This window comes from Staurois parvus, unplaced genomic scaffold (genome assembly GCF_062004578.1).
Source record: "Staurois parvus isolate SC_StPar_1 unplaced genomic scaffold, SC_StPar_1.0 ptg000047l, whole genome shotgun sequence".
In the NCBI taxonomy this organism is placed as follows: Eukaryota; Metazoa; Chordata; class Amphibia; order Anura; family Ranidae; genus Staurois; species Staurois parvus.
In genome coordinates, this window is record NW_028317843.1 from 3,181,363 (window position 1) to 3,209,036 (window position 27,674).

The following is a 27,674-nucleotide window of genomic DNA, read 5'->3' on the forward strand; positions in this document are numbered from 1 at the left end:
TGATGTATTTAAAATTCTTTATTTAGTAATTACATATTTGCACATAGCATTAGGGAGCAGTAGATTTCCCACCAAGGAATTATTTACACCATTGTGTTCTTTTCATTGTAAAAGTCTCATGCAGAGTCTGAGGAGGCATTTGTGATCTGCTGCAGAGTCAAAAAAAAGTCTTAAAAAGGTAGAAGGGGTTCCCGTCCCCACATGTCCCAGCCACCGGATCATCAGAATGTTTTCATCATCCAGGCTCAAGGTGAAGCATGAAAACATTGAAAACCGCGTAGAAATGTCTGTATCGGCATCACGCCCTACCATTCAATCTCTGGTTGGGTGTTACGATAATTTCACACCGATTTTGCTCTGATCTTTCTTCATCTGCCGTTGAGCCTCCTTCTCCATTTTTTTCCGTTGCTGCTCTGCGCTCCTTTTTTCCCTCTCCGCCAGTTTCTGCTGCCTATATAAAACATTAACAAAACTTCAGATCACTTTTCTGGGTATATACAGATGAAATGTGTGTGCCACACACCTTATGCACCAAAAGATTTGTAATTCTGCCCAGGGGTGTAACTACAGGTGCCACAATTGCGACCCAGCCCCGTGCAGCTGCCCTGTACACCTGGATAGAAGGGGGGGCATATAGAAGAACCGATCTTCTCCATTTTCCTCCTGCAGCTGTTGAAAGCCTGCTTCTCCTCCTCTCCCTCCCGCAGGCATTTAGGGGCTGCAGAAGAAAAATGGGGAAGATTGGTTCCCCTATATATCACCCCCACCGTCCCTTCTTTTCAGATCCTGCTGCTTTTGTGTACTCTCCTGGCCATCCCTCGTCCCCTGCCTTTGCTTGTATCCTCCCTCTCGCAGGCTGCTGCAGAGATTATTTCAGGATGGAGAGAGAGGGAAGGGGCCAGTAAATATGTCATTTACAGGCCCCTTCCTTTTCTGAATGGATAGAATCAGTGATTGGTACCGATCACTAACTTTGTTAATTCATAACTGAGGCATAGTAAACTGTGTTTACTATGCTTCAGTTTGTGAGTAAACAGGAAGCTCTGTACAGCTCTGTGCAGCTGAAGGCTGCAGGGATGGAGATTGAGGGCTGTGTTCTCAATCTCCTTTCTCTATCCCAAAGGTGAATCATCAAAGGTCTGTTTAGACCCTTAATACCTCACCAAAGACCCCCAACGGGGCTCCTAACAAGATGGTAAAAAATAAAATTGGGAAAAAAATTTACAGGTGTAAAAGGGTCCTGGGTTCAGTGGGAAGGGCCCCAGCCAGGGAGTGAAGAGGGCCCTTCATGGTTTCTTGCACCGGGGCCCTGAAGTTACGCCTCTGATTCTGTCTATCCACCCTTGCGATGTTTTACACCTCCCTGCATCTAGGTAGGTGACACCGCTTTTTCTGTTAGAGTTAAGACATATCGTGGTGTCACTTCCCTGACCACAGGCTGTTGACTGGATATATAAGGATCAACAACACACAAGAAGGCATCTTTGCTTTTTTGCCACCACATGTATTTGCAGCAGAACCCATTTGACTCCTAGTACCTCCCCTCCCTTTTACAATCCACGTGCTGCTGTCGAGAGGATCATAAGAGGGTAATATAAAGACATGCAAATACTTTTTTAAAATAATGATAGTGTAGCAGCGCCACTTATATTTTACTGTCCCCTGCTCCCTTTGCCAGTCTTATACTCACATTTCCGTGACTGAGCCACATCACATACCACCTAAGAAATTGTTGAGCTGCTTTTCAAAATCCAATGAATCAGATCCATACATGCTCTATACACCCTACATTTATTTCTGTTTACCAAGTGAAAATGAAGCTTTTGAAAGGAGATTTAGACAAACATGAATGTTGTGGAGCACTACATTGTATATCCCAACCACGTATCCAGGTGAGCAAGTTATAGCTGTATCCTCATTCATGTGAAAATGAAATCAAATATCGCTTAGAAGCTCCCCACACTCATTTCTCATTGCTAGGACTCACGAATGGTGAGGTTGTTGGAAGTGGATGCCCGGCAGGATTCATCAGTGAACTGAAAGTTTTTGGTCACTGTGATAGAGATCAGTATAATAAAACACCTGGGTATCAAGCTGAATCAACAGTTTCCATACTTTCTGGGTCACTGACCATGAACAAAAAGCCAAAAGAGAAGACTCTACATCACTTTCCTGACATGCATCATTAATGTTCCAGGTCAGTGGAAACTTCAGATCAGCATATCAGTCAGGGCAACTAGCATTTCTGGAAGACAGCACCAGTAGTCGGTATTTCTCGCAATACAGACTTCCAATAAATTTGTATAGTACTTGCATGAGCCTGTGTGTAACCTATAGGCAATTTTTGTATACTTGCAATTATCCCTGTACACCATTTCCAGCCAAGCTCATTCATTGCGAACAATGACAATTTCAATTCTCTTAGGCCTTTAACCTTTTCCTGCCCAGAGATCAGCAAAGCAAAATACCCAAAGCAAATTTATCACCATCAGTCAACGAGACACTATCATTGGATCACTAATTTGCCAGTTTGACAGCAAGGTCTGAGAACTAGGAACATTCACAGCTATGCATTCCTAGTTCTTTGCTGCAATGTTATCAAGGCATGGGGAACCCCGCACACTGTGTTCAAGAAGTGGTAACAAACTAATCATTACCTTAAAACCTCTTCAGCCTGCCAAGCAGCATCTTCTTCCTCCCAAGCATTGGTGTTTTCTTGCCACGTCTCCAAGTCTCCCAATTCCGCCTGGAAATGCACAAAAACTATATTGATTCACATGACACAGCAAACAAGACTACGATTGTCATGTTTCACATGACTGTCATATGCCTTTAAGTGTTCTTTGTATTTTGTCTCTGCTCCTCCCTTTCCTTTGGTTTAGTTCATCTAATGGAAGTAGATCACATTATGATCTTTTGACCTATCCGATGTTCATTGCTGCAAGATTCTTTTGGTTTATGGAATAAACTTCAACAAGGTGTCGTCCGGATCGAGTCACTGCCTGTGTTATTCAACTAAGATTGGAGTTATCCCTATCTCATCACAACTGTAAGAGATCACACTTTCAATGCTTAGATTGGAGAGACAGAACAACGATCAATGTATAAACATGGGATAGTATACTCAGTGTCTGGATCAGAATAAAACCTGTCTTGGAATTTTCAGTTTGACTGATAAGTGATGCAGAGCGAGAAAGCAGAACTGGACACCTGAAGTAGAAATTGAAAAAAAAATTTAAAAAAAGATGGTGGCAGATGATTGAGTGTATTGGAGCCCACCAAAACTAAAATTGTCTGGTAACTACAAAGTTTAGGAGCAGCCAACTACAAAACTTTTACTTTCTTAAGTGTAACTGTATTTGTAAAGAAAATCTCATCTCACCAAACTGCTCACATGATGAAAACTGAGCATTACAAACCTCAGCTGCAAAGTCTGTTGATCTGGCCCTTTTTCCAATACTGAGCATGGTTTCCATTTTATGGCGCTACATCTTTCATATTCCTGCCAGAGTATGCACACTGGGTCTGTCCACAGAGACTAATGAGCAGCTCATACAAGTCAGAAGCAGGAAAACACTTATGCTGGCCATACATGGACTGAAATTTGGCCGGTTCAGCTGTGGGAGTCACTGTCCCATCCACCAAAATGTGTGGATGGAGGAATCCACTCATTAATTTCCATTCAACCCGTTGGTTGGAAAAAAAAGAAAAAAAGGAATCATGTATGGCCAGTCTTCCCTTCTGCACAACAAAACCGGTCTGCATTCTGAGAGCATAATAAGCCAGTTAAGCTATTTGGGCGTGCCCCGTATGTCCAAGTATCTAAAAAATAAAAAAAAAACCCTCACAACTGCAGCACCAGCCCCAGGAAACAAGAGGGCCTTGGGGTTTGAGATGGATTGGAAAGAACAGGTTGGGGTCAAATTCCTGAACTGTTCTAATACACAAACTGGAGCCAAATCCTCTAGTTCCAGAAGGCCTGCAAGAGTAGCATGTAGGACTATTTGTGCAAAGACACAGGTAGGTCTGAAGGCCAACCAAGAAGGGGGTTGACCATAGGATTCCAGCGGGTAGCCCCAGAGAACTGCCATTCCCAAGAAATCCCCTAATTTGGTAGCTTCACAAAAATTTCAAGGCCAACAGATGCTCCACACTTAGGAGATAAGAGCATCCCCCCATTCAGGAAAGGACCCTGCTGAAGTTGAGGAACTTGAAAACAAAGGCATGTGGGCCGATCTAACCATCCATGCTATATTAGTGAAACCCACATGCTCAGGACTAAAGAGCAGTCAGCATAGTTACTGTGTCACTTTTGAGGGCCTGCCAGGCAGGTATCACAGCCAAAATATGTTGCACGACAGGACCTGCCCAGCAGAACAAGGTCTAAAGGGGGGGCTCCAATTGCAATTGACCCTGCTGGATCCACACCTAAAGGGAACACATGCTGCATGTTGCTAGGAAGGAAAAAATTACCACCAGAGACCGAGTTGTCCAATTTCCAAAAAAGGAAGACAAAAAATCTGTGAGAGTACAGGCAGGTAAAAGTGGTGTCAGGGACCTTATTAGAGGACAACACTACTGAAAACCGTAGGTTATTCTGCCAGCTCTAGAATGGAACAACCTACACTATAAGAGACAAAAAGTGGTTTTATAGTCATGCTACTTAGCACAAAGACTGTATGAGGGAAGTGGTCATGACCCATAGGAGGCAAGCGGTCTACAACCCACAGCTGAGCAGTGTCTCCCCAGGTCACTTTCCCCCTGGATGTGGCACAGAGCACAAGAGGACGTGGCAGCAGAGAAGGGCAGAGCCCTGAGTATACATGCCAACCACAGTTGGCTCCAGTATGTGGCAAATTCCTGGAAAGCCTGACTGCATGGTGTGCTTGGGGATACCCAAATAGCCCCCACCAAGACATACTGCCCAGGAGAAGGGGGGGACTCCATGTGTCAGCAAAGACATCTAGAGAATAAGTGGACCTCCTCTGGTTGAAACCAGGGGGATGCCTGCTTGCCTAGGAACTAGAAATCTCATGCTTAGGCTCTTATTCCTGGACACTAGCCAAAAAACTGAGCTGCCTCTAGTGGTTTTGGGCTGTGCTGCCTCTAGTGGTTTTGGGCTGTGCTGCCTCTAGTGGTTTTGGGCTGTGCTGCCTCTAGTGGTTTTGGGCTGTGCTGCCTCTAGTGGTTTTGGGCTGTGCTGCCTCTAGTGGTTTTGGGCTGTGCTGCCTCTAGGCTGCATTTTGGTTTTTGTCCCTAGTGTCCTACTCCTGAAGGTGGTGTCATTACCCAGTGCTCAGAGATCAAGATTTCCGCTTTGTCCTTTAAGACCTCTTGCACATGGTACTGGTGTCTGAACATCTGCTTTTTTACATGTAATTGCAGGCGTTTGTTTTGCGCATACTTACACACATATTTGCGTGAATTTGCATACATAATATATTCTTAGGGAAAATGCATTAATATTTATGTCCATATGGGCACGCATGCAGCGTAAATTACTGACCAAATAAATGCAGATTTTCCTATTTTTTTTTCTTACTGAGGAATACGCGGCACTTATTACATGTCTGTGCGCAAAGGCACATTGTAAATAATGGGCTATATTTTACCTCAGTAAAAAACAAAAAAAAAATGCTGTACCGAGATTTTTCAAGATGCAAGAGGCCTAATAAAGCGAAAAACACGTTTAACAAAGAGGCAATTCCATATAATTTCTAACTATTTCCGGTTTCTGGGTTACAAAATGTAGCCAGGTATCGGGGCTGGATTACATAAACACAAATATAACCAAACTGCAACAAATTGAAGGGAAAATATAATCCTGATAAATAGCAGAAGAAAAAAAAAAAACTTCACCGAGATAGAATCAAAACAATAAAAGCAACAAGTTAATTTCTCTGCATCTTGAATGTAAATGCCATTTATAAATGCCAATAAACATGAAGAACAATAAGTAATAAACTGATAACAAGACTTGGCTAAAAGGCAGCAGATGGATAAAAATTCTTCTGAAGTCAGATCACCATCTAGTGGCTGAAACCATCAATGCACCTTGAATAAATAGCGCTTTATCGATGTATATACACATACACTCACCAGCCACTTTATTACGTACACCTTGCTAGTACCGGGTTGGACTCCCTTTTGCCTTCAAAACTGCCCTAATTCTTTATAGTATATATTTAACAAGGTGTTGGAAATATTCCTCATTGATGGATGTTCCATATTGACATAAGTTAATGCTTTCCTATCATTTGCAACCAGTCTGCCCATTCTCCTCTGACATCACCAAGACATTTTCATCCACACAACAGCAGCTCACTGGATATTTTCTCTTTTTTGGATCATTCTCTGTAAACCCTAGAGATGGTTGTGCGTGAAAATCCCAGATCAGCAGTTTTTGAGATACTAAGACCAGCCCATCTGGCACCAACAACCATGCCATGTTCAGAGTCACTGAAAGTCCCCTTTCTTCCCCCATTCTTATGCTCGGTTTGAACTTCAGCAAGTCGTCTTCACCGCGTCTAGATGCTTAAATGCATGGAGTTGCTGCCATGTAATTGGCTGATTAGCAATTTGTATTACCAAGCAATTGAACAGGTGTATCTAATAAAGTGTTCAATGACTGTAGATACAAAATATGACCAAAGTTTGTGGATACCAGAACATTACACTTACTATACTGAAAGTATATGGACACACTCCCCACCCCACCCCCTCCACCCCATATGAATAGTGTTTCCAGTGATGGGTCCTGTTAATGCAGCAGAACACTGTGCTTTTCCAGCATTGTTGCAGCAGTTTGGGGGAAGACCTTTTTCTCTTCCAGCATGACTGTGTCCCTGTGCACAAAGCCAGGGACAAAGTTCTTTGAGAACTACAAGCAGACAGCTGCAAAGACTATCAGTACTTTTACTTCTCCCATTCACAGAACTCTGAAAGAATAATGTGGCTGTTGCACCTTTTTAAAATTGTAACAGCAGGCGCAGGGAGAAGATCCCCTTCCTACTGTCACAGCGGGAACAGCTGTAGCAATAACATGTTACACCCTAAATATGTTATAAAAGGCAAACTTATCCTTTAACCCTTTTGCTATTAGGTCCGTTCGTCATACAGATCTGACAGTGGGGGGTTTTATGCTGAATCCGGTGGCCATCGGGATTGTGTATAAAACTGACAGGCACTCCCCGCCATGTATCCAGGATCCGCTTGTCCATCTGCAGACCCAGGAAGTGCCATGGTGGGTGCCGGCAGGTGGAGGGGAGAGAGGAGCGTGGACAAACATCCGCTCTCCTCCCCTTCTTTCTGTGACCCGGAAGGCAATGTGTGTGATGTCACTTCCAGGTCACCGCTGTCACTTTCTCGGCTAGCACAGCCGAGAAACAATGTATTGCAATGTGCTCTGCACTGCAATACATCCACTGGAGGCCAGAGGAGACATACAGAGTCTTTTAGACCCAGCATGTCTCAATAAAGAGAACCTGTCACCTAAAAATCATCAAATAGAGGCCTTTGTGTCCTCTATGTGATGGGAAAAAAGTAAAAAAAAAAAAAAAAAGTAAAAAATGTTTTTTTATTTGTTAAAAAAATAGAAAGTTACACCCAAGCACATAACATCTCTCCCCCCAAACAAAAAAAATGTTGAGGCACCTCCACATATATGTACATACAAATGTAAACACACAAATCAAGGTGTCTACATGGGAAAACGTCAATTGCGATACACGTTACATACCGCCGCGCACATCAGAGTGAGAACAATAATTCTATCACAAGACCTCCTCTGTAATGCTGAATGGATGACCTATAGGGGCTTTTGAAGCGTCGCCTATAGAAAATATAGGGAACTGAAGTTTGTCGCCATTTCATAGGTGCGCACAAAATTAAGGTTTGGCATGTTGGCTATTTACTCAGCACAATCTTGTCTTTGATATGTTACCAAAACGTGAAAAAGCAAAAACAGCTCTGGCAACGAAAGGGTTAAAGTGATCCCATGCTTTATCCAGGCAAGTCAAAGCACCAAGTTCACATTAATGCCAGCCTCATCAACAGCTTACACAAATCAGCACTATGACCACTAGCAAGTAAAGTGAATAACATGGATTATCCTGTTACAATGGCACATGAATGTGGGTAGGATATATCAGGCAGCAAGTGAACATATTGTCCCTGAAGTTGATGTGTTGAAAGGTGTAAGAAAGTGTAAGGACTGAGCAACTTTGCCAAAAGGCCAAATTGTAATGACTAGATGATTGGGTCAGCGCATCTCCAAAATTGCAGATCTTCTGGGATGTTCCTAGTCTGCAGTGGTCAGGACCAACCAAAAAGGGTACAAGGAAGGAAAACTGGCAAACTGGCAACAGGGTCGTGGGTGGTCAAAGCTCATTGATGTACGTGGGATGTATGTGAAGACTGACCCATGTAGTCTTGTCCAATAGAACAGCTACTGTAGCCTAAACTGCCGAAAAAGTTTATGCTGGTTCAGATAGAAAGGTGTCAGAACACACAGTGCATCACAGTTTGCTGTGTACAGGGGTGCGTATCTGCAGACCAGTCCGGGTGCCCATGTTGACCCGTGTCCACATCAAGAAGCGCCTGCAGAGGGCAAATGAACATTAAAACTGGACCACGGAGCAATGGAAGAAGGTGGCCTGGTCTGATGAATTCAAGAATGGTTTGAAAAACACAACAATCTGTTCAAGGTGTTGACTTGGCCACCAAATTCTCCAGATCTCACTCCAACTGAGAATCTTGAATGTGCCGGAAGAACAATCCGATCCATGGACGTCTCACTTTGCAACTTACAGAACCAAAAGGATCTGCTACTGATGGTTTGGTGCCAGAAACCACAACATACCTTCAGGGGTCTAGTGGAGTCCACAACGTGACAGGTTATGGTGGGTGGTCATATTGTTATGGCTGATCAGTGTATACTCACCCAGTCTCTCCTCCGCAGCTACAGTCACTGCTAGGAAATACCTGGTATTCCTAAGTTAGGGGGCATGTGACAGCATAGCCGATTGGCTGCCCATAAATCAGCACCATCAAATGGAGATATGAGCAGCAGTAAGAGCTACTTCAGGGGCCAGTTTTGAGGTGAACCAGTTTTGCTTTTCAAAGGCAGAACACAGGTTCACTTTACAATTAGATCTGTGCAGCTTTTTCATTTTTACATACCCAGTTTTTATACAGCTGAAAAACATGAATTTATGTTTAATGATCCAAGTTGTCATTCTATTGCATGGATTCCCCATTTGTTTTCCATAAATCGCATCTAGTGATCCCGTTCACTAACAGCACCTGACAGTGCCATAACACCAATATAGCAGAAAGAACATTCACTTGCTCCTACAGCGCCTCTCCTTCGATTGTCGATCCAGTGGGGGTGTTGCTCTGTCACTGCTCCCTTGTTGGGAGCGACACCCTGAAGCTTTGACCACTGTGAGATCAATGTCCTAGGAGCAAGTCAGTGTTCTCTGTAGCGATGCATTTGCTGGTAAGTTACTGTTAGAGACAGGATTGCTAGTGTGAAATCTTCTGAGCTGTACCAGGAGGGTACCTGAAATGATCACAAGGAATGGTGCAGTGCAGGATCAAGATAATCAAGTAAATCACTAGAATTACAATAAATTTGTTTTGACAATTTATTGTAAATACTTAAAGTGTTACTAAACCCAAAAAAGTAAAATGAGCATGCTTGTTATACTCACTGTGGAACCTAATGTGACAATCCTCTGCATTGTGTAAAAAAAAGGCTGTTTGATCCTGTCTTCCCTGATCCTCCCCTTCTTTTAATTATTATTATTATACAGTATTTATAAAGCGTCAATAGTTCGCTCAGCGCTGTACATTACAAAGGGGGACAATACATGAGGCAGTACAATAACAATACAGTGCTATACACGAGGGGTTCGAGGGCCCTTATGTCCCCAATCCATCTGCCATAGTACACAGAGCACTGTGGCAAGTCTGCAAGTATGCCGTTTGGTGTGTATTGCTAGAGAGATTTTCTTTTTTGGAAGTTAGCATGTGATCGGCACAGGGCCAATCAGCATTGTCCGGACAGAGAGTTAGGTATCATGCAGCCTCATAGGACAGTTAGAGTAGAATTAAAACTCCTCCTACAAGATTAACCAGTGCTCGGCTGGACACTGATAAAAGTCACAAGTCTGCTATATACTGCTGATGAGAAAAGGTATTTAGCAGTTTATATTTACTAAAATAACTACATTTCCATGTTCTGTGTACTGTGGGAGACCAGATATAGTGAATGCAGGGTCCTGGGTTTAGTGACACTTTATAGTCACAGGTGATTTATTGATAGAGCTATGTGACATTAAGTGCTCCCAATAAATTGTTGAATTGAATTTGTTAGAATGTTGGTAACGTTAAACGCAAACTGTTAGACAGGACAATTCGGTTGGTTGCAGGTCGGTAAGTTGAAATGGGATTTTTTTCTTTTTTATCATTTGACATGCGTCGCCCTTCCATGTGCTCCTTGCTACAAAGGCCAGTTATAGATTGGGGCAGTTGCCATTTGTTTGTACTGTTAATATGCTGGTGAGGGGCGCACTGGACACCATAGCTGACATTGTGCTATAAGCTGGGTTTCCAGTGAGCCCCTGTCTGATCGCCTAGGCAACCGGAAATGGAAGGTGTCCTCCTTCCCTGTAGTCTTTTGGGACATGTGACAGGTCTCAGAAGACTACAGGACCATTCATGAAGCGCAGCGCTACTCGCACATGTGCAGTGGGTACCCGGCTGTGAAGTCTCAAGCTATCACAGCTGGGTGCCCACACTGATGATGCCGGCCTCCTGGAATACAGGACGACTGGTGAAACGGGCTTCGGGGGACACACCGCGGGACCGAGGGACAGGTAAGTGTCTGTTTTTTTAAAAGTCAGCAGCTACAGTTTTTGTAGCTGCTGACTTTTATTTTTTGACCGGGCGAGTGGAACTCCGCTTTAAGGAGGGGTGGGCTCTCTCCGGGCTAATCTGCCTTCAGTCTATTCATTATGATACATGTGCTTCTACTATGGAGGCTCTCAAAATTAAGAGTTAGGACTGCAGAAAACAACAGGGTGTGGTGAAGAGGCTCTGCAGCTTACGCATGTATTTGCAAACTAAACCCGTTTTTAATGCAAACTGTTGGACAGGACAATTCGGTTGGTTGCAGGGTGATCAGTAAGTTGAGCTGGGGATTTTTCTTTTTTGCTGTTTGACATGAGTCACCTTTCTATGTGCTCCTTGCTGCAAAGGCCAGTTATAGATTGGGGCAGTTCCCATTTGTTTGAACTGTTGGCAGCTATTAGAGCAGTGGTATAAAACTGTGGCTGCTTCTATCTGGCCCTTGGGGCATTTCCCCCCCCCCACTGTCAGCAACAGTGCGGCATAGTTCTTGCCATTGTCACCAACAATGGGCCACTATTCCTCTCACTGACGCAAACAATGGGGCTCTATTCGCCCCACTGATACCAACGACGGGGCACTATTCGCCCCACTGATACCAACGATGGGGCACTATTCGCCCCACTGATACCAACGATGGGGCACTATTCGCCCCACTGATACCAACGATGGGGCACTATTCGCCCCACTGATACCAACGATGGGGCACTATTCGCCCCACTGATACCAACGATGGGGCACTATTCCTCTCACTGATACCAACGACGGGGCACTATTCCTCTCACTGACACCAACGACGGGGCACTATTCCTCCCACTGACACCAACGACGGGGCACTATTCCTCCCACTGACACCAATGACGGGGCACTATTCCTCCCACTGATACCAACGACGGGGCACTATTCCTCCAACGATGGGGCACTATTCGTCCCACTGATACCAATGATTTGGGCACTATTCCTCCCACTGACAATGAAGGGGCACCAATACTCCCTTTATTACCCATGATATGGCATAGTTTACTCCCACTGGTCACAGTCCGGCTCCCCTAAAGTTTGAAGGACAGTGAACTGCCTTCGGTTTAGAAAGTTTTGAGACCCCTGTATTAGAGGATTGCTTGTGTGACATTGCCCCCTATAGAGAATTTGTTAGGACAAGTATGACATCAACAGTTACTTTTCAGATGGTCACAGGTGTGGGGGTGGAATGCTGAACTTTGGAGAGATGGCATCACTCAAATACCAGGGAAATGTATAAACTCATAACTGGAACAGCAGTTTTAAATGGTTGGTCTTTATCTAAAATGTCACTAAAAACTGTTCAATAAAAAAACACTTCAGTGATTATAAAAGATCAGCTAACATCAATGTATGTAATGAAGAACAAAGAAAGACATTTACTTACAGACTGATGAATAAAGGAAATATCCTGGGTGGCTGCCAGTCTGCTGGAGAAGCCCATGCTACCATCTGGGATGCTGTAATTGGCTGGTTCTCTCTTCTTTATCACAATCTGCATAAAGAAATCAGGGAAGTCAGTGCAATGCTGATCCATGTGTACATGCGGAGTTTAAAGTGACTCTGCCCCAATAAGTGCCTGAGCTGCAACTGATGGCTTCTTTTCTCTGTTAAAAATACTAGTTGCCTGTCCCTGGCTATGCAGATGCGGAGCAAACCTATTGTAACCGAGAATTCCTTACCACTATGATTGTAAGACACTCAGAAATCATCGGAGCCAAATTATCAGCAAGACAGTCGGGGGACCAACATCCTCAAAGGAGAGGTCAGCAATGGCAGGCCCATACCATTCTCACAACAGAGTCAATTTAAACAAAAACTCCACTTATATTTAAAAAATCTACACAATGGAGACACTACAAATTGTTAAAGATTCTAAAGTCAAATCCTTTTACACTTCATGCATTCAAAGTAAAAAAAGTCCCACTACTTGCTCCCTTTCGCCCCCAAATACTTACTTGTCCTTTCTCGATCCAGAGCTGTGTCCGTCTGCAGCAGCGCTGGTCTCTCTTCTTGATCTCACAGGACAGACACAGCAGCAGGATCCATGCTGCTCTAGCTGTTGTCAGTCAAGTTGTGCGAGGACAGAGCGGTGGCGTGGCCAAGCTGACCTGTGTGCGTCTATAGACACACATAGCCCAGCTCAGGAGCTTGTCCGCATGGGTGCCCCCACAGCACACGGCTTGCGATAGGGACACTTGCAGGAAGAAGTTAGGGATCGTTAGAAAAGTGGTAAGGAACTACCCAGTGCAATATTGGTAAGTGTACACCTCTCCTTTATTTTCAGAAAAAGAAAAGTGTCCGTAGAACCACTTTAATTCACAGTAAGTAGTTAATCCAATTATGATCTCTATTGACCATTTTAAAAGCAGAACTATAGGCAAAACTTTTTTCCCCCCATTTTGGATACAGTAAGGGAGGGTTATAACCCAGGTTATTTCTTGCCATATGTGTCCCATTGGTGAGATTTTCTTTCACTTCCTGGCCCATAGCTAAAACGGGAAGTGAGAGAAAATTCCTGCAAATGAAGGAAATCTCTTGCAGCCCCCCGCCCCCAAGTCACCAGGAATACCGTCCCCATTGGAATATTTGCCCCCTATTACTTTTCTGTGGACTCCGTCCTGCCTGCATGCCTGAGCTAAGGGCAGCTGAATCCTCTGCCTCTACTCAAGATGGCCACAGCTAGAAATGCTAGGGGGTGGTGTCTCAGCAAAATAAATCAGGGAGACATGGATGGATCTGTGAGTTTGCTTTGAATATTAAAAGATGAATTCAATCACATTTTCAGTTTGTGGTGCTCAGATGTAGTGTAGTTCCAATTTAAGCCCCATCTATTCCTGGTGTGAGCTCAGCACTCCATCACAGAATTCCAAGATTCTACAGATTCAGTGCAAGTTAAAGGCTCTGGCATTTGAAAGTTGAATGGCAGGGGGTGGGCTGTGCCGAGAGGTTTCAGGAATTCATTTTAACTCAAGGTTTCAGTGAAGTTCTTAGAGTTCAGATTAAAGCTGAAGTTTAGGTATGTACTATTTTGCATAGTTACATTGGTCAAGCTCAATGAATGCAAAGCACACTCTGATTGGACAAGGGGAAAATTATTGTGTCATTGCACTGCCTCTTCACCTCATCCAATCAGAGGACACTTTGCATTCAGAAGGGCCCAGAAACCGGCTGGAGGCAAATCAAGGCTGGAGGGGGATCATAGATTGGAGCAGGGAGGAGAGATACCGCCTGGGGAAGGTGCAGAGAAGAGGAACACAGGAGAACCAGGCATCGGGGAGAAGATCAGACCAGAGCCAATCGCCCCATGTGCGCCCCCCCTCCCCTCGTTTGGAGGATTCATATCTACCGAGCGATAGGACCACTCAGAAGAGCCACAGAGGGCTCTCCCAGGAGCCGGTATCTCCTCAGCTGAGGTGGGATGCTGGAGGTGTCCTCTTGACCGCTGTCCGGACTCTGAGACTGGTGAGATTAGCTCAGCTGTCACCTCTGCCCTCCCTCACAGAGCACATGAGACATGGAACACTGACTGTTAATAATGGGGCTCTGACTTCAGCCATAGGGGAATCTGATTCTGATAATCGGGGGCTCGGACTCTGGGAATGGGAGGCAATGACACAGACAAGGGGGCTCTGTGCTGGGTTGAAGGGGACTAGGACAGAAGGTGAACTCTCACTACCTTCAGAAGCATAATGACTGGTTACTATCGAGGAGTACAGGGGGTCTAGTGTTACCTAGGAGTACAGGGGGTATAGGGGGTCTAGTGTTATCTAGGAGTACAGGGGGTATAGGGGGTCTAGTGTTACCTAGGAGTACAGGGGGTCTAGTGTTACCTAGGAGTACAGGGGGTATAGGGGGCCTAGTGTTACCTAGGAGTACAGGGGGTCTAGTGTTACCTAGGAGTACAGGGGGTCTAGTGTTACCTAGGAGTACAGGGGGTCTAGTGTTACCTAGGAGTACAGGGGGTCTAGTGTTACCTAGGAGTACAAGGGGTCTAGTGTTACCTAGGTGTACAGGGGGTCTATTGTTACCTAGGAGTACAGCTGTAGGCTAAAGAGGAAGGGGCGGAGTTTACAGATAAAGGTGTGAACCCTAAACAGGAAAAGGTGGGACAAATTAAGATGGGTGGCACATGATTTTAGTCTTGCCTAGGGCAGCACAAAACCAAAATACACCACTGGTCAGGGGTTCTGCATCCTCCTAGAGCACAAAGAAAACACTTCCTACAATATTAACCAGTGCTTGGCTGGACACTGATAGACGTCACAAGACTGCTATAACTGCTGATGAGAAAAGGTATTTACCAGTTTATATTTACTAAAATGATTGCATTTCCATGTCCTGTGTACTGTGGGAGACCAGATATAGTAAATGCAGGGTCCTGGGTTTAGTAGCACATTAAGGTTTGACAATAAAACTTGGAAGCTGTTGCACCAGTTTTAGTAAATAAACCCCATTGTGTTCTCATAGGCTTGAAAGTCCAGATTTATTATGCAGCCACATAAACACAGTCCAGCTTTCTGACAATGTTTCATGTGACATCCATATTTAGAATATGGGTTCTTCTCCCATATTCTACACACCTATTTTGAATTTAGGGCAGCTGTGCAATCTCTCCCTGCACAGCCACATCATCCATCCACTACAAGTCCCATCTGGCCCTGCGCTGTAAATTTCCACATAACTGAAAGTCCGTATCTCTGTACAAAGCTGGGGCTTGGAAAACAGTCTGCAGGAGCCTGTGTATTGCACCCATGATGCACGGATTGCAGCTGCTATAGTTTACCGGCTCCAATGCACATTTTTTTTTAATGTTAAGCTGGGTACATTTATTACATTTTTACAAGCAGCAGATCTTGAACAGATTGATCTAGCTGAACAGTTCTCATTTTTTAACCATCAGCTGCTTACACAGGACGTCTCTCTCGTCACCCCTATGGGACACTGCTAGGTGTCCAAGTGGCCAATTATGAAGTGAAGAATTGTCATGTAGGAAGAAAAGGAGTGAGTCTACCCCACATACTCAAAACTTATGAATACTTCACTTGGCTCCAAATGGAGAATAGCAACATAATACAAAGAACATGGAACAGAGAGGAAATTAGCATTACTTTCTGGGTTTTCCGGATGGTTGGTGTCATATCCTTGAAGTAGTCAGGCTCCTCTGGCTCCACTGAATTCTGTGAAGCTAAAGTTCCATTTCCTCCTTCAATCTTCACACTTGTGGGGGCTTCATCATCCCAAGAGCTCCATTCCTCCACCTTTATGAGATCAACAAAAAATGAATTGTACAGAGCTATGCCTTGCTTTTACAGGTGGTAATATGGAGGTCATCACAGCTGATCTTCTCCTGAAAATGCTAGTTGCCTGACTGCCCACTACCTGCAATACTTTCCCCCGGCCACTGAACAAGCATGGAGATTAATAGTTCTGACGTAACATGGACTATGCCAAACAGCTAACATTTTCTGGTGGTCAGTAAAGGCAGCCTGTACACGTTCGCTATATGTGCCCTCATTATCCCTCGTTCACATGTGTTTGCCTGTGTGGGATGCACAGGTGTTCCATGCATCTACATGCAGGCAGTCCAATACGTGTCTACTGAGACGCAGCGGCTGCACAGACACAGCCTCTTCCCCCAATTTGACATTCATGCTGGTCCGTGTCCCTGAATGCAGAAAGTGAAAGTTCTTGGACATGCTCTGATGTCAACCTGGAAGCAGCATCTGTCTCTGCGCAGCCGCTGTGTCCCAACTGACATCAACAGGACTGCCTGAACTTGTGTGCACAGAACACTGTCCTTCGCATGGGTGTAGGCTTACGTGCACCAGCGTGAATGAGGCCTTAAGGAAATGCTCATTCCTTATTAAAGTGGTTGTAAATCCTCATATACCCAGTGAAGTGACTGGCCTCAGGTGATGCACAGAAATGAAACAAATCTCCCTACGTAAGTTGTACCTGTTTATCAAAAGTAGTCTGTCCTCTACATCCATTTAAAGTGCAGAAATTGCACAGGATCTATCAGCTCTGAAAAGCAGGAGGTGGGGAGCTGAAGTCAGACTCAGGAGAGGAGAGCTCAGAGAGTTGATTGGAGGGAAGGGACACTCCCCCTTAACACAGGAACAAAAGCTGAGGCTGTCAATCGCAGGCTGCACCCTCCCGTCACCATTTTTTTTTCTTGGTGTCAGGAAAAAAACTCTTCAGAAGTGACTTATGCAGATAACAAAGGAGTGAGGCAGCAGACAAAAAAAATCTGTACTGAGACAAGTACACACTATAGAGGGATATGTTTTGTTCAAATTTCACATCTGAGCTTTACAACCACTTTAAAGAAATCCTGGCCATGTTCAGTGCACTCAGAAAAGTCCCCTCCTGTCTCACCTTCTGTGTCTATTTACACATACATTTTCTGCAGACCAAATTTACAATTTATAAATGAGTTTGCATGGAGACTCATCATGGTTCCCTACTCATTGCTGTATGTGTGGCCAGTTATTTTACATTTACAAAATTGAAATAGTTTCTTTCTGTGATGGATTCATGTACACTAATTCTAGAACTTGGTCGGATTTTAGATTAGACATTTACGAATGTAATGTAACCTTAATACCTAAAAAATCAAATTAAATTCTTAACACCCTCCCCAACACATGCAGAAAAGAGCAGCAGGGGCAGGAATAACTAGGAGGGTGTTAGGAAGTCGCCTTTACTTATTTATTTTTAGGCATAAAAGGTGGAATTACCCTTTAATGGTCGTAATTAATATGACTACTATAATGAATGTCCCACATTATAATCAGCATTCCATTTATGTTTTGTGTTTTTCTTGAAGGCTACTCATTAACAGTTTGCCACTCCTCCACCTTAAGCAAAACTACCCCCCCGGTCCTTCTCAGAGCTCCATATTTACAGGGTTGCGCCTGTTGAGGCCTGGATCTCAGTCTCCCCCCCCATAAATGTCTATGTGATTTCAATGCACACAGACATCAAGAAGCAGGGGAGTGGAGGTAAACATTACTGTGGGTTTCAGTGGTGTGATCTAGGCAAGTATGGAACTCTGAGGGGGCAAGGGCAAAAGGGTAAGGAAAGTTTGCTCCAATGTGTCCTTACCTTTTTTTATCAGACAAAAGGGGTGTAAATATGAGAAGTTTACTGTTAGCATTTAAATACACCTTAACTACAAGGAACCAAAATACTTCCTACAGAATAAATGAGCCTGTTAATTGGGACAGCAAGGAATGCCATATATATTTGAATGATCAGATCTCACATAATTAAGACTGTGATTGGCATTATTCATCATTGCAAAAATAATGCTCAAAGTTTAGTAAGCTGAAATCACACAATCAGAAGTTTTCTTTTTAATGATCTGCCTACAGTAAACTGGTATCACATAGGTAGAAATAGTTATAACACTTTCTACTGCTAGGCTGCTGTAGTTACAACACTTTGTGCAGCTTCACTGAATAAAGGAGAACATAAATATTACATGACAGTGTCATGGAACAGGTTGTAAACTAATGTACATTGGGATGAGGGGAGAGGGGGGCTCAGAAAGACCAGGATAAGGATCTTAAGCAGATTGCCAAAGGACGGTTTGGCTGATTCTCCCAAGAAATGGGGGAACACCTGTACATGGTGAAACTATTTCTCCTTTATTAGTATAAATAGGAACGCTGATGAAGCTCTAGCATTCCTGCTTAGAGCCAAATGTGGTACAGAAGACAGAGGGAGAACAGGGGTGGACTGACAACTCATGGGGCCCCCGGACAATAGGAGATCAAGGGGCCCCTGTGTCCTTGCCCAAACTCAAAAAAGCCTATGAAAAAAAGGTACCAGGGGCATCTCATGGGGCCTCCTACTGACCCCGGGCCCTCGGGCAGTGCCCGAGTTTCCAAATAGTCAGTCCGCCCCGAAACAGCCACATCATGTTTGACTTGTCTTCCATGTCTATGGCCAGCTAGTAGCTATAGAATGTGCAACTTTATCAAAGTGGTTCTTCAGTTCCTTCCCAAATTAAAATTAGCCAGAAGCTCCAATACTGCAGCTGCTGACTTAATAAAATATAATATGACTTTTAATAAATATTTAAAGTGTTACTAAACCCACAACAATAAAATCAGTCTGTATTTGCAGTAAAGCATGCTTCTTATACTCACTGTGGAACCTAAGGGGTTAATCCTCTGCATTGTGTAAAGAACATTTGATCCTGTTTTCTCTGCTCCTCCTCTTGTTCAAATGTCCACTTGATAAGACAGACTGAACCCATAGCCACATGCACATGCTCAGTTTAGTGTGTATTGCTAGAGAGGTTTTTTGTTTTTTTTCTTGGGAGAGTGCATGTGATCAGCACAGGGCCAATCAGCACTGTCCAGACAGAGGGTCAGGGGTTTTGCATCCTCCTAGAGCAGAAAGAAAACTCCTCCTACAAGCTGTAACCAGTCCTGTGCTGAAGTCACAAGACTGCTCTAACTGCTGATGAGAAAAGGTATTTAGCAGTTGATAATTACTAAAATAATTGCATTTCAATGTTCTGTGGGAGACCAAATATAGTGAATGCAGGGCCCTGGGTTTAGTAACATTTTAATAATAATACTACTACAAGGACACTTACCTGTCCAAGGATCCATCTCTGTGCTCACCCAGGCCGGTACTTTGGTTCTTGGCAGCTCTTTGGGTCCTTGGTGCTGTCTTGCTAACTGTGAGAAGCCGCCTTCACAGCCAGCTCTCCACTGCACAAAGTGCGCTGCATGAATGGTCCCGCAGCCTTCTGGCACCTGTGACATGTCCCAAGAGGCTGTGAGCAGAAAGAGAAGGGGGCCCGAACTTCTGCTCAGATCGCTTAGGCGATCTGGGCAGAAGTGGGCGCAGGTACTCAGGTTATGACAGGTATTCTAATTCTACCACCCCTAAAAAAAAGATGTCCAAAAGTTGAAGAGGAGGATACAGAAAAGTTAAACTTTTCTGTACGGGTGAAATTCTGCTTTAAGTACAGTTATTTGTAATGGAAAACACCATCTTCACCTAGGAAGTTGATTCTTCAGGCCACCCCCTTCTGCTTCTCATTGGATAATGCAAAGTGCATTGGTTGTGTAGAATGCAGTAACCCGTGGCATCCAACCCAATTTCAATTACTGCAGTCACCTAAGCAATTCAGTCTAATAGGTGGCCATGGTTTTTCTCCATTGCACAGTCACAACAAAGCACAGAGCTATTAAACAAGTATACATTATTTCTGTATACAAAATTTTAATGGTTTACATGGGAAAACAGACAAACCTGTTTGGGAACAGATGAGTAGTCTACTGCAGTTGGCAATGTTATCTGATCTCCGCTAAGTTTTCTACCGCGTCCTGACCTGGAAAAAAAAAAAAAGTGTAAGAAGTATGACTAAAAGCAACAAAAAGCAATATCTATAAAAAAACTCCTACAAAATCAGAAAAGAACACTCAAAATACAGCAGCAAAATAATTTTGTAAATACTTTGAACATAATACTCTAGATGTTGAAGTAAACCTTTGAGGAAAGAACACACAGGCTGCAATTAAACAATTTAATTTAGAAGACGCAGGGTTCTCCTCCTGGCGCTGGCTTTTTTAACTAGTCACAAAACTAGAAGCAGCATGTAGCCAGTGTTCTGCATGCTTGTTTCAGGTAATTAAAGTGGTTGTAAACCCATACATATATCCAGAGAAATGACTGGCCCCAGGTGATTAAACAAATCCTCCTATACAAGTTCAACCTATTTATCTTCAGTATTCTTTTCTCTACATCCATTCAAAGGGCTGAATTTATAAAGCTTGCCTAAGAGCTCAGAAAACAAGGTGGACAGCTGAAATTACACACCGAAGAGCTCAGTGAGGAGAGCTTTGAAAGCTGATTGGAGGAAAGAGACACATCCCCCAGCACACAGGAATAGAGCTCAGGCTGTCAACTGGCTGGAGCTCCCTCCCGTCAGCATTTTTCTCTTGGTGTCAGGAAAAAATACAAGACGACCTCAATAAAATAAAGGGTGAGCGACCACATGGCAAGTGAGTTTAGTGTTGAAAAACCTAAAGTAATGTACTTGGGGACTAAAAACACGCAAGTTACTCTCTAGGGGGAGAACCTTTGGGGGAATTGAGGATGAAAAAAAGATCTGCGGGTCCTAGTAGGTCTCAGGCTCAGCCATTGCATGCAATACCAAGCTGCAGTAAGCACAGCCAGCAGATTATTAGCATGCATTAAAAAGGGTATCTACTCATGAGAGAAGACTAGAAGGCCTCGTTCACACCATACATGCAGAAAAGCTGCAAATTAAATCTGTGCGTCAGTTTCCGTCAGAGACTAGGGATGCACAGGTACCGATACCGAGTACTTTCATGAATACTCGTGAAAATAATCCGATACCTCAACTGATCATTTGTGGTGTGATCTGCGTTAATGGATGCAAATTGCACCGCAAAGATTAGCATGCAATTTGGATAGGAATGTGGTTTCCCCACTGCTACTGTGTGAACCCAGGCTTGTCCTAGCCTGAGTTCACACAGGAGCAGTGCAGAAAACCTTCGTGCAGGCATCCCATGCTGAGTCTCAGTGTTAGAAGAAAGAGAAAGTGGCAGGGATTTGATTTTAGCATAGGGAAAAATATTCTTTTTCAGGGGACCTAAGAAGTCATCCGGCCACTCAGTTAAATTTGGAGGAGAAACAGTTTAACTGTAAACTGCATAGGGGGTTCTTTACTGTCAGAGTGGTAAGGATATGGAATTACCCTACATAAAACGGGGTTGGCAGCGGGAAGTGTCAACAGTTTCAAAAAGCTCTTAGATGGGTATATTGAAAATGACACACACACACACACACACACACACACACACACACACACACACACACACACACACACACACACACACTGAAGGAATTGGAGTCTTTATTAAATCTTACCAACTATGTAACTACCGTATTTTCTGGCGTATAAGATGACCCCCTACTTTTCCTGTTGAAATATAGGGTTTGGGCTATACTCGCCGTATAAGACTACCCCTCTTCCAACGCACACCAAATAAAAATTAAAAAACATCAGATTTGATTTCAATATGGTATGGTATTTCAGTATGGTATTCCAATGATGGGGTGCTATTTCTCCCACTGACACTAATGATGGGGCACGATTCCTCGCTCTGACACCAATGATGGGGCACGATTCCTCGCTCTGACACCAATGATGGGGCACGATTCCTCGCTCTGACACCAATGATGGGGCACGATTCCTCGCTCTGACACCAATGATGGGGCACGATTCCTCGCTCTGACACCAATGATGGGGCACTATTCTGAATAGTGCCCCATCGTTGGTGTCAGTGGGGGAAGGAATAGTGCCCCTTCGTTGGTGTCAGTGGGGGAAGGAATAGTGCCCCTTCGTTGGTGTCAGTGGGGGAAGGAATAGTGCCCCTTCGTTGGTGTCAGTGGGGGAAGGAATAGTGCCCCTTCGTTGGTGTCAGTGGGGGAAGGAATAGTGCCCCTTCGTTGGTGTCAGTGGGGGAAGGAATAGTGCCCCTTCGTTGGTGTCAGTGGGGGAAGGAATAGTGCCCCTTCGTTGGTGTCAGTGGGGGAAGGAATAGTGCCCCTTCGTTGGTGTCAGTGGGGGAAGGAATAGTGCCCCTTCGTTGGTGTCAGTGGGGGAAGGAATAGTGCCCCTTCGTTGGTGTCAGTGGGGGAAGGAATAGTGCCCCTTCGTTGGTGTCAGTGGGGGAAGGAATAGTGCCCCTTCGTTGGTGTCAGTGGGGGAAGGAATAGTGCCCCTTCGTTGGTGTCAGTGGGGGAAGGAATAGTGCCCCTTCGTTGGTGTCAGTGGGGGAAGGAATAGTGCCCCTTCGTTGGTGTCAGTGGGGGAAGGAATAGCGCCCCTTCGTTGGTGTCAGTGGGGGAAGGAATAGTGCCCCTTCGTTGGTGTCAGTGGGGGAAGGAATAGTGCCCCTTCGTTGGTGTCAGTGGGGGGAGGAATAATGCCCCATTGTTGGTGTCAGTGGGGGGAGGAATAGTGCCCCATCGTTGGGATCAGTGGGGAGGGGAGGAATAGTGCCCCATCGTTGATGTCAGTGGGAGGAATAATGCCCCATCATTAGTATCAGTGACACCAATGATGGGGCACTATTCCTCCCACTGACACCAATGACACTTGCTGACCCGTTTCAGCATGGTGCTGCTGCAGCCAGCATACGTGGTTGCAGCAGCACCATCTGCACGGCACACTTACCGGCCACTCCCTCACTCGATGTTCGTGAGGCTGCTCGGCTCCGCCTCCTCGCAGGTGATTGGCCGACTGTGTGCCTTTCCAGAGCTACAGTTCTGGCGCCCAATCACCGGTGAGGAGGCGGAGCCGAGCGGCTGCATGAACATCGAGTGAGGGAGCGGCTGAACTGAATGAAGGAGCAACCGCGCTTCCTGGACTGGATCGTCGTGGGACTAGGACCTGAGCCAGGTAAGACACAGCAGCCCCCTGCCCGGCCCTGTACTTAGTGTCCCTTCTGTTGGAAGAGGGGGGGGGGGCGGCAGCACATAAAACGTGTGGCACATTATTTTAAATACACATGTGCATCCCACACATACGTTTGCAGTCTTATGTGAGTGTTTGGGGTAATGGTGGTGGAGTTTGTTTATTTGATTTAAATTTTTTATTTTTTAAACACTTTTTTGCACTCATCTCTACAGCCGCCCTGATCACTTTTACATAAATGCCAGGAGCCAGCTACATAAAACAGAAACAAGTTCATGGCTGCCTCTAAAGACTTTGGACATATCAGACCAAATGCTGAAGGGGTTGAAATGCCAAGACAACATTCCTGATATGGCATTCTGTAGTTAATTTGGGCAATGGCTATGCCTCTATAGTAGACCCACTAGCTAATCCCATCTGTGGTGAATGAGCAGTTAAGCCAGGCTGAAAAGGACAAAAAAAAAAAAAGACTGCCCTCTCAAATCTTTGGGCGGCTTTTTTTTTTTTTCAAACCTCATTCTGTCTTCTACAGTTTGAATGGTCAATTTCACAGCATGAAATCTAATAGCATAACTGCCAAAATTACAACCTGTTATATTTCAACCCCTTTACGACCACCAAAAACATATGTGCAGCAGCAAAAGGGTGGGCTTTAATGTGCACACACACCGCACATGTGCGACACTGGGCAGCCATTGTTTATGTGCTAATAGCGCACTCACTGCATGCTCTCAGCACAAAGTCCAAGCTGTCGCAAACAGATCTTTTTCCGAACTACATGTTGGTAGCTGGTAGGACCAGCTTCCGATCATGTGGCCACTGTGATAGTGGTCACATGATTGCCAATCCTTCCCAGCCCCCATATGTTTTGAACTGTTTCAATGGGACACCTAGGCGGGCAGGAAGGGGTTAAACAAAACTCTTCCTCCTATTTGTTGAAATGAATACAAATGCATTTGTTATAAGTATTCCTTTTTTATAGCCACATTTTATTTTTGCATTCGATTTTTTTTATGATGTAGCAGAATATACTGTGTTCCAATGCAAAAGCTGCAATAAATATTTAAAATCAGAACATTTTTATTTTTTTGTATATATTTATATTTTTGTCTTGCACAAAGGAATGGAAAAAAAGATAAGGTTAGTGATCAGGTAAGATTAATGTTTCTATATAATAGTGTATGGGAGGGGCTTTGTCATTCTTGAGAAGTCACTGTGCCTAGCACAAAACATGTCAGAATAGAACTTGTTCTTGCTGGCTTTTTTAGTAAAGGAAGATTATTTTGCATCCTGGTGTGCAGCATTTCTGTTGCTGGTACAATCGATTGTTTCTGTGTAGTCAAGCCAAACCAGCACCTGAAATATGACTGTGGAGCCAGATGCGGCATGTGAAGGAATACATTTCCAGCTTCTGTTCTGCAAATGTACTGTAAATATGCCCTGATTAACGTTACCTGCATATCAACCTCTTGAAGAAGGAAAGAATGGATGCCAGGCAAGTGCAAATCTTAAATAGCCGAAACTGCGTGACAGCCATCCTGAGCAGTTTTTACCTAGAATGACATACAGAAATGTTATTAGCTATTTCGTGTCCTCTTTTTACCCCCCCCCCCCCCCAGGATATTCAAAATCTCATAACAGAAAGACAAAACAGTCTTCGTCCTCATGCACACTGGACGTTTTTACAGCTACTGTTTTTGAAGTTTTTTTTTTTACAGCCAGTAAACTCAGCAGCATTTTATCCTATGTGTCCATGCACACAGACTGTAATCAACGTTTTTTGGCTTGGAAAAAAAAAAACACAACACACAGGACTAGGGGGTTTCTAAGCTGTTAAAATGCTCTAATGCTGAAAAACGCAGCAAAATGCCGCAAACAGGCATTTTGTGGACTTTTTTTGACCAAAAAAAACCCCGCAAACGTGGAAAAACGCCACTAAACGCTAATGCAAACATGCTAAAAAAGCAAGCTGAAAAACCTCACGTTTTTAATGTGACTTTACACAGCTAACATTACCAGTGTTATTAAAGCGCCCTGTGTGCATGGAGCCTTAGGCCTCGTTCACACCATTTGTGCAGAAAAACTGATGGAAACTGATGTGCAGATTTGACTTGTAGAGACATCAGTTTACATCACTTTTCATGAGCACCTCAATTAGTTTTATACACGTTGCAGATTCCTGTGCAGAAAAAATCCACATGTGATACCAGTGTTGTGGTGTGAACAGGGTATATAAAGAACAAAAGAAGGGAAAAACTTCCTGCACACAGAGGACTGGATGTAGCATATGTGGATGAATCTTCAGAAATCTTTGCAAACTGTTCGGTAGTGCAGTGCTGTGTAGCCCCCTACGAGCTGGGGTAGCCCAAGAAAGCACTATAAAACAAAATAAAAGGGGCACATCAACCTAGCATATTATCTCAATAAAAACTTAATTATTATTACAGGTACTTTTATAGCGCCGTCAATTTACGCAGCACTTTACACACACACACACACACATATATATATATATATATATATATATATATATATATATATATAATAATACATTCACATCAGTCCCTAACCCTCAAGGGGCGTACAGTCTAAGGTCCCTAACTCACATTCATACACATACTAGGGACAATTTAGACAGGAGCCAATTAACCTACCAGCATGTCTTTGGAGTGTGGGAGGAAACCGGAGTACCCGGAGGAAACCCACGCAGAAACAGGGAGGACATGCAAACTCCAGGCAGGTGGTGCCGTGGTTGGGATTCGAACCAGCGACCCTAGTACTGCCAGGTGGAAATGCTAACCATTTAGCCACTGTGCTGCCCATTAATGAAAACTGGCAGATATATACTCACAAATGCCAAATGAACACAGGAATATCATGTCCGACATGAGTTCATGGTATACAGTATTGCGCGGGTCCCACATGCAAGAGGATGTTCCAAAAAAAAAAAAGGCTGACGTGTTTCGAGGGGAGAACCCCCTCTTCCTCAGAGTCTGTTCCTGGTGTGCCACGTTTCGAGGGGAGAACCCCCCCATCCTCATAGCCTGTTCCTGGTGTGCCGCGTTTCGAGGGGAGAACCCCCTCTTCCTCAGAGCCTGTTCCTGGTGTGCCGCGTTTCGAGGGGAGAACCACCTCTTCCTCAGAGCCTGTTCCTGGTGTGCCACGTTTCGAGGGGAGAACCCCCTCTTCCTCAGAGCCTGTTCCTGGTGTGCCACGTTTCGAGGGGAGAACCCCCTCTTCCTCAGAGCCTGTTCCTGGTGTGACGTGTTTCGAGGGGAGAACCCCCTCTTCTTCAGAGCCTGTTCCTGGTGTGCTGTGTTTCGAGGGAAGAACCACTCTTCCTCAATCTGTTCCTGGTGTGACGTATTTCGGGGGAGTTCCCCTCTTCCTCAGAGTCTGTTCCTGGTGTGCCGTGTTTCAAGGGGAGAACCCCCCTCTTCAAGAGTCTGTTCCTGGTGTGACGTGTTTCGAGGGGAGATCCCCTCTTCCTCAAGAGTCTGTTCCTGGTGTGACGTGTTTCGAGGGGAGAACCCACTCTTCCTCAGACCCTGTTCCTGGTGTGACGTGTTTCGAGGGGAGATCCCCTCTTCCTCAGAGCCTGTTCCTGGTGTGACGTGTTTCGAGGGGAGATCTCCTCTTCCTCAGAGCCTGTTCCTGGTGTGATGTGTTTCGAGGGGAGATCTCCTCTTCCTCAGAGCCTGTTCCTGGTGTGATGTGTTTCGAGGGGAGATCCCCTCTTCTTCAGAGCCTGTTTCTGGTGTGATGTGTTTCGAGGGGAGGACCCACTCTTCCTCAGAGTCTGTTCCTGATGTTGCATGATCACCCCTTTTATATAGACTGAGGCCCCAATATATGCACATGGGTACCTCCCTTGTGGAGGGCGGATCTATTCTCTAAAGGCTGTATAACACAACACCAAAACCAATTGGAATAAAATAACCAAGACAGGTCATAACAACATGAAGGTAAAAGCACATGCAAAACCACTGTAACATATTCCCATTGCTTATAGCTGGTGTTCTATATCACAGTAGGTGAACACAGAACGGTGCAGAGACCTACCGCATTTGTAAGTTAGCGTGATTCCTCGTCTACCAGGGACAGGGGACTCGCTCACACCAATCAGATGTGAATACCAACAAAACCATAGATGGAAGGATCCCCTTGTCGGTATCCTCTCTGGATCTGACGCAGAATGGCTGCTATTCCGCTGTGGAACGCACGCAATGCAAGTCCGTCCAGAAGTGCTGTGTCCCAATGTATTCCAGTC

General features: G+C 44.6%; 1 protein-coding gene across 1 annotated transcript; it reads right to left on the minus strand.

Annotated features, from left to right (window-relative positions):
• On the minus strand, window positions 1-27,674 carry EBAG9 (estrogen receptor binding site associated antigen 9). Its single transcript, XM_089664445.1, has 7 exons — window positions 27,467-27,674; window positions 24,859-24,957; window positions 20,209-20,287; window positions 16,041-16,190; window positions 12,317-12,424; window positions 2,658-2,746; window positions 1-451 (listed from the first exon to the last, which is right to left on the minus strand). The coding sequence occupies exons 2-7, from the start codon at window positions 24,939-24,941 to the stop codon at window positions 331-333; spliced, it is 630 nt and encodes a 209-aa protein (XP_089520571.1). The 5' UTR covers window positions 24,942-24,957; window positions 27,467-27,674; the 3' UTR covers window positions 1-330.